This window comes from Beauveria bassiana, assembly GCF_000280675.1.
Source record: "Beauveria bassiana ARSEF 2860 unplaced genomic scaffold BBA_S00006, whole genome shotgun sequence".
Lineage (NCBI taxonomy): Eukaryota > Fungi > Ascomycota > Sordariomycetes > Hypocreales > Cordycipitaceae > Beauveria > Beauveria bassiana.
In genome coordinates, this window is record NW_007930841.1 from 1,094,317 (window position 1) to 1,109,483 (window position 15,167).

Sequence of the window (15,167 nt, forward strand, 5' to 3'; positions counted from 1 at the left end):
CCAACGACCCACAATAGTGCCTTCACTGACGGCTGGGCGAGTCTGATGTGACATTTGCGCGCCATTGAATCGAGCATGCAAATATTGAGAGCCAGGTCGTGAAGGTGATACATTTGTTAGGTTTGCAAATTTGGAAAATGAGAGGGAAAGAGCTCTCTCAGCGCAAATAGAGTGAAGCGATCGCTACCAGTGACGTCGACTTCGATGTGTGTGTGTACGGGGCAGTGGCTGGGATGATCAGGCGGCATGAGGGGCTACCAGGGGCTGCCAGCTGCCGATTTTGTTTGCGTTTGATGTACTGGTCGGCCATCGCGGCCATTCATACCAGCACTGACAGGCCGGCATGCCTGCTGGCTGCTATGCCCTGAAGGCCAGTCAATCCGCCTCACTTTCTCCGACCCCTGGTGATATAGATGGCCAAAAGCAGCAATGGCTCGTGGTCATCCCATCATGCGGCTTAATGCTAGCATCCAATAATCCCAAGGCTCAGAGTTGAAAACTGGCTGGGTTGGGGGTTGAGATGGGGCCGACTGCAGTCATTGGGAAGGTACATGGAGATACTAGGTCAAGGTATCGCCCCAAGTGCAGCGAGAGTACTTGTGTTGTGCAAGCAAAAGTGGCGTGACAGCTGGTATCCAGGAGATATGCGCCGGCCGTCGTGAGGGGTTGCTCCCTGCTGGTCCGTTTGTTGCCAGGCGGTCCGTCACACACCACACCACATTTTGATACCCTCCACCAGGAAAACAGCTTGACGAACAGCAACAAAGCCCCATCTCGATCAATCGACTTGCTATTGTTTCGTCTTCACCATCTCTTCTCGTCCTCATCTCAGCCTTTTCCTAGCTCCGTCTTCTCTCTGCAAGCAGCGAATCGAACCAGTGGGTCTGAGACCAGGCTTCCCCGGATTTTAGACCCCAGATGCGCTGGGTACCAGGCCACCAGCTAACACGCCCGCCAGCGCTAGACCCAACTTAGTGGCACTGTGCCTCCGGGAGTGACGCTCAAGTACCTTCAAGTCACGCGATCCCAAGTCCAATTGCCTCGCTTTCCCACACCAAAACTATAAGGCCGCTTGTTACAGTTACAGCTACTTACCCCGCCCGGCCTGACCAAGCTTGAGCAACAAGCTCCCTTGTCCGCTAGGCGCATTCTCTCGAACACATATCAATACCCTCCTCCCCTCTTCTCCTGCTTTTCCCCTCTTCTTTCCTTCTTCATCATCGACTCACAATACTTCTCGTATTCAACTTCGAACCACCAATTCATTTTCAACTGGTCAGTACTGTCTGCATCTTTACCTTTTGCGCTGTCACTCATCTTTATAAACAATTAAAAGACATGCTCACACCTCGCAGCTCAGCTAGTGACTCGTCGCAACAGCTTCACAACACCCTCTGCTAACATGTCGGAACCTCTCGCTAAAGTCGACTCCGCCGTTCAAGGGCTGTCTTCGTCGCCGCCAAAGGATAAGAGCACAAGGAGAGCCAGCTCCGCCGCCGCTGCCGGTGTCTACAACGTCAATGACCTGGGTATGTCATCCTGCTCCACGACAAGCTGCTTAGCCTCACTACCCTGCTTTCCCTCGCCTTCCGCTCCCCGGGACATCGGCGCTAACACGGACCTCTTTAACTGCAGAGAAGGAAGGGATCGAACTAGAAATTGCCATTGAGACGCAAAAAACTGGCTGGTAAGTCGTCACATGGCCCTGCCTCTTCCGTCCCATGTGCTCATGCCACCATGGCGGGTCGGTCGAGCCCCACCTCGTCCTATCGTGCATTAGGCTGCTAAGCTTCATGCACTCAATCGGCTGAGTCTCCGGAATCGATTGCTGACAATTTTGTGTCACAGGAAAATCAACAAGAGCACGTCAACAGTAGATGACCCGAGCATTCTCAAGCTTCATTTGACGAAACCTCCCATCAAGAAGATTGACCTGCACTTCCCCTTGGGCCTGGAAGTCACCGCCCGTAACCTCAAGGGTGTAACCATCAAGGATGCTCTAGACGCCATACACAAGTCTTACAAGAAACGGGTACGTCTTTTGTTTTGTTTTTTTGCATGCTTTCAACCATGATAAGGCACAGCCGCCTGACTGACTGGGCACCAACAGGCCGATGACGAGCTCGACAAGCCCTACCTCGCTGGCTTTGAGTGGGACAAGGAGGAGTCCTGGACACGACTGGTTGTTCACCTTCAGAAGGAGCCTACCGCGACCGGGTTCGGAGGTGGTGGTGGCAAGAAGAAGAAGAACAAGAAGGAAGAAGAGTAAATACCCCCCGCCAACCCTGCTATCTGTTCCAATAGTTCCTTCAACCTGTATTGTTTTGTCTCGTAAGGTTCCTCGCGGGCGGCGCCTGGGATATTGCAATGAGATACCCAGGTATAGTTTTGGCGCGTTTTGCTCATCGGCGACCGCGATGCGGCGCCAATTATGTACTCTTCTCTAAAAGACAATTACTACTTGCTGGGCAGAGGCTGCGTCTCTGCTCGTTTTATTTTACACACGAACTCACTTTGACTCATTTGAATGTTTTTTCCCTGCCGAAGAAAATTTAATAATTGTCTCGGAGGTATTTTCTCTTCAAGTCTCGTTCGTTCTTGTTGGCTTGTGTAAGTTGTTGGACTGCGTTGCTAGGTCGATCGTGCTGCGCAGCAGGAGGTGATGGCTTGTGCCGAGGTCACCCATTGGATAGGCCGCTGATTGATTGATAAACATGGATGAGTTTGGTGAACTTGCATGGGTGCATGATAACTGATCTCTGCTACGAAAATCACCTGATGTTCCATCTGTTGCGCCAGATTCTTCCGCATTGCGGCTGCTTTCTTGAAACATTTGCGATTCCGATTCCACCATTTGCGATTTCCTACCCGGAAGGATCGGTGACATCGCTCACTAACAGCTCCCCGCAACACATAACCAGTGGCTTTGTTAGTGCGGCAGACCCCGCTCCCGGTATTACGTGACCGTGTCCGGGCGGAACCCGGGCGCTGGCTTTGCCCAGAAGCTTTCCGGCTGAGTCGCGCAGCGCGGCTACCCTCGGAAATCTGCCCGCCCTCCCCGCGGCGGAATCAAGGCGCGTTGAGGGCCGCTCTAAGATGGCTTCACCACGTCAGTGACGGTGTTTTTTTATTTTTATTTGTAGATCCCCGCGAATAGCCATGCGCGATAAAGCTGCTGACACCTGCATGCTTTAAAACTTTCTCCTTTCTTTTCCAATCCTTCACACTTGTCCCAACAGCATTGGCATCATTCGAGACTGTTTCCAGAATCGCCAATCGTCAAGATGCCCGTCACACAGTTCGCCACCAAGGAAAAGTACCGCTACCAAAACGGCTTCGGATGTCACTTTGAGTAAGCGGCTTCGCTCCCCCTTCTAGGAACAGTTCGTGTCGCAAGAGATTGTGCGCACATTGCAGTCACACTTGCTTCTGTATCTCGTTTTTGTCTTGTTTTCCCGCCACTAGTACTAAAACCTGTCTGTCATTCAGATCCGAAGCTGTCGAGGGCACTCTTCCCATCGGGCACAACAACCCCCAAAAGCCCCCGTACGGCCTGTACGCCGAGAAGCTCTCCGGCACGGCGTTTACGGCGCCGCGACACGAGAACAAGCAGACGTGGCTGTACCGCATCCTGCCGTCGTGCGCGCACCCGCCGTACGGCCCGGCCGAGAAGACGGCCGCGGCCAACGGCGTCGACGGCGCGGCGCTCGACGAGGGCGCCAGCAAGCTGCACTACATCCCCAACCAGCTGCGCTGGGACCCCTTTGACCACAACGAGGCCCACGACCTCGACTTTGTCTCGGGCCTGCGCCTCATTGCCGGCGCGGGCGACGCCACGCTAAAGTCTGGGCTCGGCATCTACGTCTTCACGGCCGGCAAGAGCATGGACGAGCAGGCCGCGTTTTACTCGGCCGACGGCGACCTCCTCATTGTCGCGCAGGAGGGCGACCTCGACATCCGCACCGAAATGGGCTGGCTGCTCGTGCGGCCCATGGAGATTGCCGTCATACCGCGCGGCGTCAAGTACCAGGTGCACCTCCCGTCGGGCGCGGCGCGCGGCTACGCGCTCGAGCTCTACGAGGGCCACTACCACCTTCCCGAGCTCGGCCCGATTGGGTCCAACGGCCTGGCCAACGCGCGCGACTTCCAGGCGCCCGTCGCGCACTTTAGCGACGACGCGGGCGCGACGGCCTCGGCGGGCGCGGGCCGCTACACGGTCACGGTCAAGTTCAACAACACGCTGTTCCAGACGACGCAGGCGCACACGCCCTTTGACGTAGTCGGCTGGCAGGGCAACTACTACCCGTACAAGTACGACCTCGGCCGCTTCAGCACCATTGGCACCGTGTCGTTTGACCACCCGGACCCTTCCATCTTTACGGTGCTGTCGGCGCCGAGCGCGACGCCCGGTACCGCCATTGCCGACTTTGTCATTTTCCCGCCGCGCTGGCTCGTCGGCGAGGACACGTTCCGTCCGCCGTGGTACCACCGCAACACCATGGCCGAGTTTATGGGCCTCATCTGCGGCGGCTACGACGCGAAAAAGGGCGGCGCGGGCGGCTTCGTGCCCGGCGGCGCGAGCCTGCACAACGTCATGAGCGGCCACGGGCCCGACGCGGAGAGCCACGAGGGCGCCCGCGAGGCCGAGCTCGGCCCTGTCAAGGTCGGCACGGGGAGCTGCGCCTTCATGTTTGAGACGTGCCTCATGGTGGGCGTCACGGAATGGGGCCTTCGCACCTGCAAAAAGGTCCAGGAGGGCTACAGCGAGGAGAGCTGGGGCGGTGTCATTACGCACTGGAAGCAGCCCGAGGACAAGCCGGTCCGCAGCCACCTGCTCGAGTAGGGGAGGATGATAGAAAGGAAAGTTGGGGAAGGAAGAGCTGGTCGCTTCGTCTGGGACTAGATTGAGACTTGTGTACGGCCTGGAGGGGACTAAGGATACATTGTACATAACTTGGGTGAGCTTGCGCTATACGACCAATATGACCATTAGAATACGCTTGAAATGCAACTCGACATCTTGGCGTGCGAATTCTTGTCATGTGACAGCTTGCCGCATGGTTATATTGGACGAAGACGTTGTCGAGGCCTGCCTGTCGAGGCCTGCCTACAACGGTTCTACACAGCACGTGGCAGCAGTCTGTCCAAAGACGCCCGCGATCGTGCATATTACACCCTCGGCTAGCAAAGGTTATCGAGTATGCGGATGCGGCCTCCAATTTCCATGCGCCTATTGGGCCAGTCATGGATGGCTCTTTACACACAATGTCAAAGACGCCCGCAAAGATGGTTGTATATGACGAGACTCGCTGGCTTCCTTGGCGTAATGATCCTTTGTTGAGCCCTCGAAAGCACATGGCGTGTGGCCTCGGCCTTGATGATCTTTAATGACAATCCCAAGACACATCATAATTGTAAAAGTCTTGGATGTATGGTGCAGCGCATTTTCTGCTCCTTCTGGACGCCATCGCGAACGCCTCCCCCAACGAGGTTGCTGAAGCTAAGCCAACTATTGCCGCCACTGAAGAACAAAAGATCCCGAGTTAGGATGAGAAGGAAGGAAAGTGACGGACATTCTCCGCCATCTTATTTGCCAACTCGCTTTGCTCTTTTTCTTTTGCGGATCAAACGACCAAGAAGGCGCCTCGCCACCCTGCATTGGTCTGTTGCCGCAGAGGCACTGGCCGCGCTGCCAAGCAGCCTTGCTTCTAGCTCACGGTTGGCTCCTTCCTGTTTAAGAAACATACCAAATGTTGAATCAAATGATTGAACCGCCACTGATAAGGGAATTCGGGGAAAGGAATGGGGTGACTAGAGCAAAAGACTTGGCGGTGGCTTTGGGCGTCGATCCTGGCAAACCTGGGCTGAGCAGCCAAGCCGCCGTAGCTAGTTCTGAGTGGCCAGAGAGCAAGATGTGTTACAAAGGTCCAATCTCTTGACCGCGCTATGCTCATTGCTTTGCCGCCATGTTATGGGAGAAATTGGTTGGCCGTCTGCTAGCACTACTTACAGCGCCACTTGGCTGGGCACGAGCAAAGTACGAATCCATCGCTCCTTTTGGTATTTCAATGTTGGCAATGCCGCAAGGAGCCGTAGAAGATACGCTTGTACGGATAGCAGTTTAAAGCTAAGAGGGGGAGATATAAAAAAAAAGGGAGCGATGAAACCCCCGCGCTCCTCAACGTAGAGAGGCACGGCATCCCGCCTGCAGAACCAAAATTGCAGCCGTTTTGAGATGCATCCGAAAGTGGAGAGAAGATGCAAATGCTCATCGTTGAGGGGAAGGATGTCGGCAATTCAGATCTGGGACGTGCAGGTTTGCAAGGCCAAAAGGAAACGTCATTCTCAGACATTCCATCGACGCTGAGCTCGAGAGCCTTTTCGCCTCGTCTTACAAGCTGACAGACCTCGGATAGGTGAAACACGGCCCATCAGACGTTGCAACGTGCTGCAGCGACAGCTGAAGATGCGTGCCAGGGTGATTATCAATTCGGGCTTGCCTGTAGACTGTGAGGCCTATGCTGCACACAGGCACACACATGTGTTTGTTTTGTGAGGGTGCGCCAAGAAACGCCCTGAGCGAGGAAAGGAGATACCCCTCCAACTCTCTCCAACAAACTCCGGTGTATTGCTGTGGCCCCTTTGAATCTATTACGAGATCAGAATCTCTCCATTCCTCAACGCGGGGGTGGATAGCCTCTTCCTCAAAAGGCCCTGCTATACAAAGATGATGCTGGGGCCATCGCGGCGTGGTCGAGGCGTGTGGCCCCGTGTTGGCATCGAGTACGAACATGTCATAATCCGCGTATCGTTTGCTGTCCACTGCTTGGGGGGAGGGGGGGGGGTGGAGGCGGCAGTTTTATGGTTGCGCTTATGGGACAACAAAAGTTCCTGCCAATGGGCCGACGACACTCGCCAAGATTCAATCTAACTCTGTTTGGCCCAGATGGGCGTTTTCGGTCTTATTTTGTCTGGGCTCATTTTTTTTTTTTCATCACAGTTGGGGGCCGAGGGGCCAGCCTCAATGCGCCCTGGTCGTTCAGCAGGCCATTGTCTCAATCGACACGTTTGCCAAGAGCAGCAAGGCCAGTCATTTCCTAAGGGGATGCACGCCATTTTATGTAAGATGCCTCCTATCAAGTTGCAATCTCAATTCGTCGACAAACGCTGAGGAAATCGCAGGGCTGAACTGGAAGAGCCCGAATTGGAGAGGTGGGTGTGCGTCGCGGTAGAAGACAAAGAGAAGCTCAGAGGGAGAATAAGGTGCAAAGATCTTGGAGGAGCTTGATGCTATCGTTGGTGGTCAGTGTCACGCCATGCTCTCTCGAATCCCTGATGTGACTAGATTTGATTTTGGCTGGTTTTACTGGCTGAGGATTCATCCGAGTGGCGTTTTCTAAAAGGTCCTTTTTTGGCTCCCCTCGGTGCCAGCAGCTGTGTGGCGTGGTTAGTGCCCGAGAAAGCCTAATATTTAGTTGTTAGACGCAGAGCCAAAGAAAGAAAAGCCCCCGCCGACAGGACGAAGTAACCCGGTTGGTGGCGCGATCTGCTTGAGGTGGCAAAGGTGCTTCTTTCGTGTGCCCTTTTCGATGACTTTGAGAGGGAGGGGAGGGGGGAGGGAGGTTCGGGAGCCGGATGGCAGCCCGCAGAGATGCAAGAGTTAGTGATAATCTTGCTTGACGAAGCAGAGAGCTCCTTCCGGAAGTACTCCGTCCACCCATCCCGACTTTCGTCAACAAGATCTTTATCAGTACGCAGCGGCGTGGGAGGGCAGGCGTAACCCTTCTTGCCCTTCTTGCCCTTCTAGTTAGTGAACAAAAGGTCCTGAGTTTAGACTCAGGCCTTTTTAATAGGCCAAGCCGCCAATAACTTGGACCCGAGTTCTCCTCTCGCCGCGGGCGCAGCAGCAGCCTGGCAACAAGCCAAGACAAGTGCCCAGGCTGGGCGCATGCCTGTCCCCCTCCCTGCCTTTCCAATCTTGCCAATCTAGACCGCTGATGGTGGGACGAAGCTTACGCGAAAGTACAGGTATTTAATGTGTGTGTCGCACCGCTCTATTCCTTTTTTTTTTTTTTCATTTGATTTCCTATACGTATCATGATTGGCCGCCACCCGCCTAAAGAATTGACATCACGCGTTAAAAAGGTTCCGCCATTTCCATGCCATTTTGCACAAGTTCCCTTTCAGCCTCTGCAATATCGGCGGCAGCAGCCCGTCTTCAGCTTCTAGGCAAAGGACTGGGGAATGCTGGACTGATATCTGCAGGCTAAATTAATAATTAGTGGACTCTTTTTAGACGACAAGATAAGCTTGCGCATCTAGCCTTTTTGCTGGAGCCCATCGATCTCGCTCTTTTTTTTTTTTTCGGGGTGCTGGCGCCAGACTAATACTCATAATCACCTTTCATTATTAGTTTAGCGCCGCACGACTCAACTTCACGTCATGTCGTATGATAGTGCCTGCTAAAAAGGGTCCTTGACAACAGTCCTACTATTAGGCTAGGAAGCACTGTAGTCTTTAGTGTGATTCAAAATTCATCTTGTCGTGGGCTGTCGTGAATATTGATAGATGCCTTGTCAATGTCTCACGGCAGATGACGAAGGCACTGCGAATTATGATGACGATTGCGGCAGGCCGACTCGAAGACAGCGTCAAGCCAGGGCTCATCACTATTTATCTCTCTCCAACTCTTCTCACAGTAACTACGGATACGGACTACCTACCAGTAAACAAACACAGGCCTTGCTACCTAGGTAGGTAGGTACCTAGGTACACATCGTGGCGCAGAGTTAAAAGCCCCTGTCCTCAAAGGTCCCTTGGCAGCCAGGCTATCTGTACGCCCCAACTTCTCTAGGGCCTGGGCAACCTACACCCATTGAGGAAGTTCAACTCCGAAATCTCTCCCGTTTGCTCACGCATCCCCACCACAGTATTGTATCAGCAGCTCGCCAAAGCCCCCCGCGATCTTGGCGCTGCACGCCTTCAACTACCTTCCCGCCTCGGAGGGGGGAGGGGGGGGGGGGGGGGGGGTGTTGCCGGGGAACAAAAGTGTCTTTCTCATGACATTCGTGACCGGAACCCAGCCCTGCCAATTTAGACTTTTTTTGGTATATCATACCCCGAATTCCCGCCTCGTCTTCACCTGGCACACTTGCTGGCACCACCTTTTTTCCTTCCATCACTCGATACCTTGGCTCAGAGCTTTCTCACTTCCTGGAGCCAGGAGACGGGACACTTCATCATGGCGAGATCTGTTAATGAACCCCGGGAGATTAGCTCTCAGGAGCAGAGTACGGGTGGTGTGCTTGGTGCGAGACACGAGGGAACCGACAAGGAGCACGAGGTCATGGAGAAGGAGATAATGAAGCAGGTGGTGAGTATTCTGCCCATCCTCGACAGGGCAAACTACTCCATGCCGCGACTGACGCTGAATTTTCTGTACCAAGGTCTCTTCCGAGTCGGGTGACCTGAATCGAACTCAAACACTTGAAGGGTGCGTTCCATTTCTAAAAATTTGCGCACAATCATTGGACTAACTGTCTGCAGCCATTTGAACGCTACGGAAGATGATATCTTGGAGGCCAAAGAGTTTGCAGCCGCGTTGACCCTTGAGGGCGTCCAAACGGTAGGTTTTGTCGCCCATCTTTTTTTCCATCTCTTTACCCTTCCGAAAAAACAACATGAATTGATACGCCTCTAGTTAATGCAAAACGTTCTTCATATTCACGATGGCGACCCCAACTTTCCCTACGTTACTCTGCAGAAGATCAAGGAGTTTCTCGGTACGCCCTTCACTCTCGCTGAAGCACAGATGGCTCTTGCTAACCGGTTCTGCCCCCAAACGTCACAGCCATGGAGGACATTGCCGACAATCAGGAAAAGCACGCCGGCTTGATTCAGGAAATGAAGCTCGAGGCGGCCCTCATCACCAACAACAGCCCCTACGCCGAAGTCCGCGCCGCCGTGGACAACCACGATGACCCCAATATCCCCGTATCCACCATTCGCGCCTGGACCATTGGATTCATCTTCTCCATCTTCCTCGCCTTTGTCAACCAGCTGTTCAGTATTCGCCTGCCCTCCATCCGCTTCGAAACAAACGTTGCCCAGCTGCTCGCCTTCCCGGTCGGCAAGGCCTGGGAGCGCTGGATGCCCAAGGTCGACATCCCCGTGCCCTTTACGAATATTAAGCTACCGCTCAACCCGGGTCGCTTCAACAGAAAGGAGCACATGCTCATTGCCATCATGGCCAACACGTCCCGCAGCACGCCCTATACGGGCTACATTGTCTGGGTCCAGGTGCTGCCTCAGTACTTCAACCAGCAGTATGCCCGGTCCTTTGGCTACATGCTTTGCAACGCCTTTGGCACAAACTTTATAGGTTATGGTCTTGCTGGCCTGACGCGCAAGTTCCTCGTCTATCCTTCTTACTGCGTATGGCCCTCGTCGCTCGTCACAATCGCCCTTAACTCGGCCCTCCATGACGAACAAAACCACGCCGTTATGGGACCCTTTAAGAAGATGTGGTCATTATCGCGCTACAACTTCTTCCTCATCACCTTTGGTGCCATGTTTGTTTACTTTTGGTTTCCCAACTACATCTTCTCGGTGCTCTCCTACTTTAGCTGGATGACCTGGATCGCCCCAAACAACTTGAATCTTAGCATCTGGACCGGTATGAGAAACGGCCTGGGACTGTTCAACCCCCTGCCGACCTTTGACTGGAATATCATCTGCTTCACCACCGATCCGCTCATGATTCCTTCATTTTCGAGCTTCAACTCTGTCGGCGGTATGTTCGTCACCGGCTTCATCATTGCCGCGGTGTGGTACACCAACACTTGGAACACTGGCTACCTTCCCATCATCGACAACAGACTCTACGATCACCACGGCAAGTTGTACAACGTCTCGCGCACACTCGACTCTCATGGCATGTATGATGAGGCCAGATACAGGGCATACTCTGCTGCTTATATGACGGCGGGCAACTCTCTCGTCTACGGCTTCTTCTTTGCCGTCTACTCGGCCATTGTCACCCACGTCATTCTCTATCATCGTTACGAGCTCGTCATGGGCTTCAAGAACTTTATTCAGGGCTTCAAGTGGAAGAAGAAGAGCAAGACTAATGTTGTTGACGGAGCCGCAGACGATACTGTTCGTGCTAACGAGGGCGAGTATCAAGATGTTCACAATCGTCTCATGGCTGCCTACCCCGAAGTATCGGAGTGGTGGTACTTTGGCGTCTTGGTAATTTCCATTGTCGTTGGAATCTGCGGCATTACCGTGTGGCCCACCTATACCTCTGTTGGCGTCATTTTCTACGGTATTCTCCTCTGCCTCATCTTTGTCGTCCCTATTGGAATCATATCCGCCATGACCGGTATCGAAATCACACTCAACGTGCTCGCCGAGTTTATCGGTGGTATGATTGTCGAGGGCAATGCCATCGCCATGAACTTCTTCAAGTCGTACGGCTACGTTACTTGCGCCCACGCCCTGACCTTTGCCAACGATCTCAAGATCGCCCACTATGTCAAGATTCCTCCCCGAGTCACATTTGCCGGCCAGATCTTTGCCACGTTGGTCTCCACGATTGTGTGCACGGGCGTCCTCAAGTTCCAGATGGATATCAAGAACGTCTGCACCAAGGCTGCTCCGATGCGCTTCTTGTGCCCAGGCCCCAACACCTTCTTCACTGCCTCTGTCCTCTGGGGAACCATTGGCCCAATCAGGGTCTTTGGCAAGGACGGTCAGTACAAATGGCTGCTCATGGGCTTCCCTATCGGCATTCTTCTCGTCCTCTTCGTATGGAGCCTCAAGAAGGCCATGCCCAATAACCGTGCCCTCCGTCAGGTTCACATTGTCGCAGCTATTGCCGGTTCCCTGCAATGGGCTCCCTACAGCTTCTCGTATGCCTGGGGCGCCGTCCCCGTCGCCTGGTTCTCGTGGATATATATCCGCAGCCGCTACCTCGCGTTCTGGTCCAAGTACAACTTTGTCCTCTCCGCCTCTTTTTCCGCCTCCATTGCCATCTCGGCCATTGTCATGCTCTTCTCCGTCCAGTGGGCTGGTAAGAAGATTAATTGGTGGGGCAACGCGCAGGCGGCTGTTGGGTGTGAGGATGATGCTTGCACGTTGCACCATCTCGCCCAGGGCGAGCGCTTCTATCCTTGGTGGCAGGATGGCAAGATTCCTGCTCCTTAGATTGTGTTTTGTTCAAGTACGGCGCATACCCCGCATTGGCGTAGTAGGTTGTTTGATGATGAGTTGACGTATGACTTGGGTCTCTGTATTTTGAGGAATGAAGCGGAGGAGGATGCAGCGTGTTTTTGTCCATGCCTTGATTCAATATTGACCTCACAATTTACCCAGAAAGTCATCTAATAAGCTGAATATGAGTTTTTCAATTTGGATGCTTTTGAATGCCTTTACGCGCGCTTGCTGAAAGATGATCATCGTGAAACACGTGCATAGGTTTTTCCCGTATTTCATCGCCCACTCAGATGGTGTTTGCCCGTACTATTCACGGTAACGCGTAGACAGAAGAGATGAATAAATAAACGTCCAGAATGCTTGAATTTCACCCCTCAACTCCGACCCACTACCTATATGTCCACTGAAGCAAGTACATGGCTTGAATATCACCCCTCAACTCCGAATCCGCTGCCCATCTCTCAACTGAAGCATGTACATAGTATATAGTATAATCACCCCACGTTTGTGCGCACCTCACACAAGTCCTACTTTTACTCGTCCTTGTCCTTGGCCTCCTCCTCCTCCTCATCCTCCTCAATGGCCCAGTCTCGCCATCCCTCGCCGCGGACCCAGCTGACGCCCTTGCGGAACGAGTTTTGCTGAATGGCCTTTGCGTCGCGCTCATACACGACGCCGGTCATCATGAGCGCGAGCACAAACACCCACAAATCACCGCCCTTGACGGCGCGCCACCAGCGGCGCTTGACGCCCACCTTCCAGAGCGAGTTTACGCTCGCGCGGGCGCTGTACAAGAACGCCATGCGGCCGTGGCGGCGCTCGATCCAGGCCCACAGGCCGGCCGCGAAGCCGCCGAGGAAGAAGCGCTGCGTGGCGAGCAAGTGTCGCGGGAGGTACGTCTGGAAGAAGCAGATGGAGGCCCAGGCGGTGGACAGCGAGCCCGTGACAAAGGCGGTCATGCGGGCGGAGCGCGAGAGGATGCGCTGCAAGCCCGCGACGGGGTTGTGGTAGAAGCGGCGGAAGCCGGGGATGACGGTCATGGCAGAGTAGAAGAGCACGAAGAAGCGGGCGACGGGCGGGAAAGACTGCAGCCAAAAGGTGAGGTAGGTGCGCGTGCAGGACGGGTCGCTGGGATGTAGAGCGGCGCAGGAGAGGGACGTGATGAGCGGGTGCGCCTGGGACGTCAGAGGTGAGACTGCGGTGACTGTAGGTGGTAGAATGTTCTTTTTGTTGGGAAACATGGTTGGCGAGATGAAAGCCCTGTTGATAACATTAGCAACTGCAACAACATTGAAACGAGCACCGAGGGGGGAAAAAAAAGAAAGGGGGCAAACTTACGGCCAGTTTAGCCGTGCCATCTCGGACAGACTAGCTACCACGTCGTCCTTGCTAGGCCACGCCAGGTTCGCCGGGTATCCCTCTGGACGGCCATGCAGATACACGGGCGAGTTGCCCCAGATAAATTTGCCATAGCTCTGCGGGAAGCAGTCGTTATCAAAGACGGCCGCGTGCAGCAGCTGGCCAAACGCGAGCGGCTGCAGCAGCCAGCTGCCAAACCACCACGGCCTCTCGCGCTTGCGTCCTTGCGCGGTGGTGCCCCAGATCCGGCCCTCGCCTTCGGCCAAGTCCCAGCCGTACTCGGCGGCCTTGAAGAGCAGCCAGAGCGCGACGCCGGCGCGCATCGGCGGCGACGGGTAGATGCCGAGGGCCAGGCCGGCAAAGGAGGCGCCGACGGCGGGCGCGTAGGCTGATGTGAGGGCCGCGGCGGTGCGCGGGTTGCGCCGCCGAAAGGGCTCGACGGACGGCTCGAGGAGGTGGGCGCGGAGGCGCGTCAGGAAGCGGAAGAGCAGGCGGTAGAGAAAGAGGATGCTCGACAGAGAGAGGGAGAGTCGGAGGGCAGGTGACTTGTAAAACGGTTGCTTCTGTGCGGGTTTGCTGCTATATAGTAATTCATCCTGATTAGCATTTGTTTCCTCCCCATCTTTGCATTTCTCTCTCAAAACAGTGTTGCTTTTTTTTTTTGGCCACAACTCACCCATCTTTGGAAAGCTTCCTGCTAACGAGCTCGTAGCCCTTCATCCCGACCCACGACGTCACAAACACGCGCAACGCGTGCCGCACCGCCTTGGCATTGTAGTCGCTCGCGGCGCTCCCCGGCGTCGGGGCCAGGCTCTTCTCGACGGCGGCGGGCGTGGGCGCGCTGCGCCGCAGCGTCTTGGAGCGCGCGATAATGTACTTGTGCAGCGCGGCGTACTCGCGCGGCGATACGGTATAGCGCAGGGCGTTGCGCAGCACGGGGTCGACGGTGGCTGCGGCCGACGAGGCGCGTCGAGGCCGGCCGCTTCCGCCGCCGGTGGCACTTGCTCCATCCGGCGAAGACATCTTTGGGGGGAGGGAGGGGGGATCTTGATGGTGTTTCTTTGCCTGTGTTCAAAACCGTCCAGGCATTGATGGGTTGTTAAAAGGAGGATAGTTTTGGGGGGAGGAGAGTGAAGATTTGATGACGACGTCCTTTTTTTGGGGCGTGGGTTTGTTTTGGTGCTTACTACCTCTCCCGAGGCACAGAAACGGGGGGTAATAAAAGGTGGATTAGGTAGTCGATCGTGCAGCACGGGAGCTGTCAGGTAAAAGCTCTCTCGGACCGATCCAATAAAGCTTTGGCCGAATCTGCTCGCCGTGGTTTCATACAGGAACGGAAAAGAATAATTCTGGATGCCAGGTAAATCGCCGAGTTGTCTCGTGGAAAAGTCGAGTCTCACGATAACTAGTTACCGCCACGATAACAGAGAGAAAGAGGAAAACACGACAAGACCCCCAAAGGCGGGACAGGAATGATTTAATCACGAGCAGCTTGGCAGCCAAAAGGAGCCAGCCTCGGCTTCAGGCTATTTAGTAGCAAGGGCCCTAGTCAAAGTGTGGGGTGAGATGTCTGGGGTTGGACAGTAGGTACC

General features: G+C 54.6%; 4 protein-coding genes across 4 annotated transcripts; 3 read left to right on the forward strand and 1 right to left on the reverse strand.

Moving 5' to 3' along the window:
- Nucleotides 1-1,402: 1,402 nt before the first annotated feature.
- On the forward strand, nt 1,403-2,269 carry BBA_03108 (uncharacterized protein; the record flags this gene model as incomplete). The annotated part of the gene is made up of 4 exons (XM_008598205.1): nt 1,403-1,529; nt 1,636-1,687; nt 1,849-2,032; nt 2,111-2,269. The coding sequence occupies 4 exons, from the start codon at nt 1,403-1,405 to the stop codon at nt 2,267-2,269; spliced, it is 522 nt and encodes a 173-aa protein (XP_008596427.1).
- A 1,015-nt stretch (nt 2,270-3,284) lies between these two features.
- BBA_03109 (homogentisate 1,2-dioxygenase) lies at nt 3,285-4,843 on the forward strand (the record flags this gene model as incomplete). The annotated part of the gene is made up of 2 exons (XM_008598206.1): nt 3,285-3,352; nt 3,490-4,843. 2 exons carry the CDS (start codon nt 3,285-3,287, stop codon nt 4,841-4,843), a joined length of 1,422 nt encoding a protein of 473 aa, XP_008596428.1.
- A 4,398-nt stretch (nt 4,844-9,241) lies between these two features.
- BBA_03110 (OPT oligopeptide transporter) lies at nt 9,242-12,207 on the forward strand (the record flags this gene model as incomplete). The annotated part of the gene is made up of 5 exons (XM_008598207.1): nt 9,242-9,373; nt 9,447-9,493; nt 9,547-9,625; nt 9,701-9,782; nt 9,851-12,207. 5 exons carry the CDS (start codon nt 9,242-9,244, stop codon nt 12,205-12,207), a joined length of 2,697 nt encoding a protein of 898 aa, XP_008596429.1.
- Nucleotides 12,208-12,749: 542 nt separating this feature from the next.
- On the reverse strand, nt 12,750-14,598 carry BBA_03111 (uncharacterized protein; the record flags this gene model as incomplete). The annotated part of the gene is made up of 3 exons (XM_008598208.1): nt 12,750-13,476; nt 13,555-14,154; nt 14,252-14,598. The coding sequence occupies 3 exons, from the start codon at nt 14,596-14,598 to the stop codon at nt 12,750-12,752; spliced, it is 1,674 nt and encodes a 557-aa protein (XP_008596430.1).
- Nucleotides 14,599-15,167: the final 569 nt, after the last annotated feature.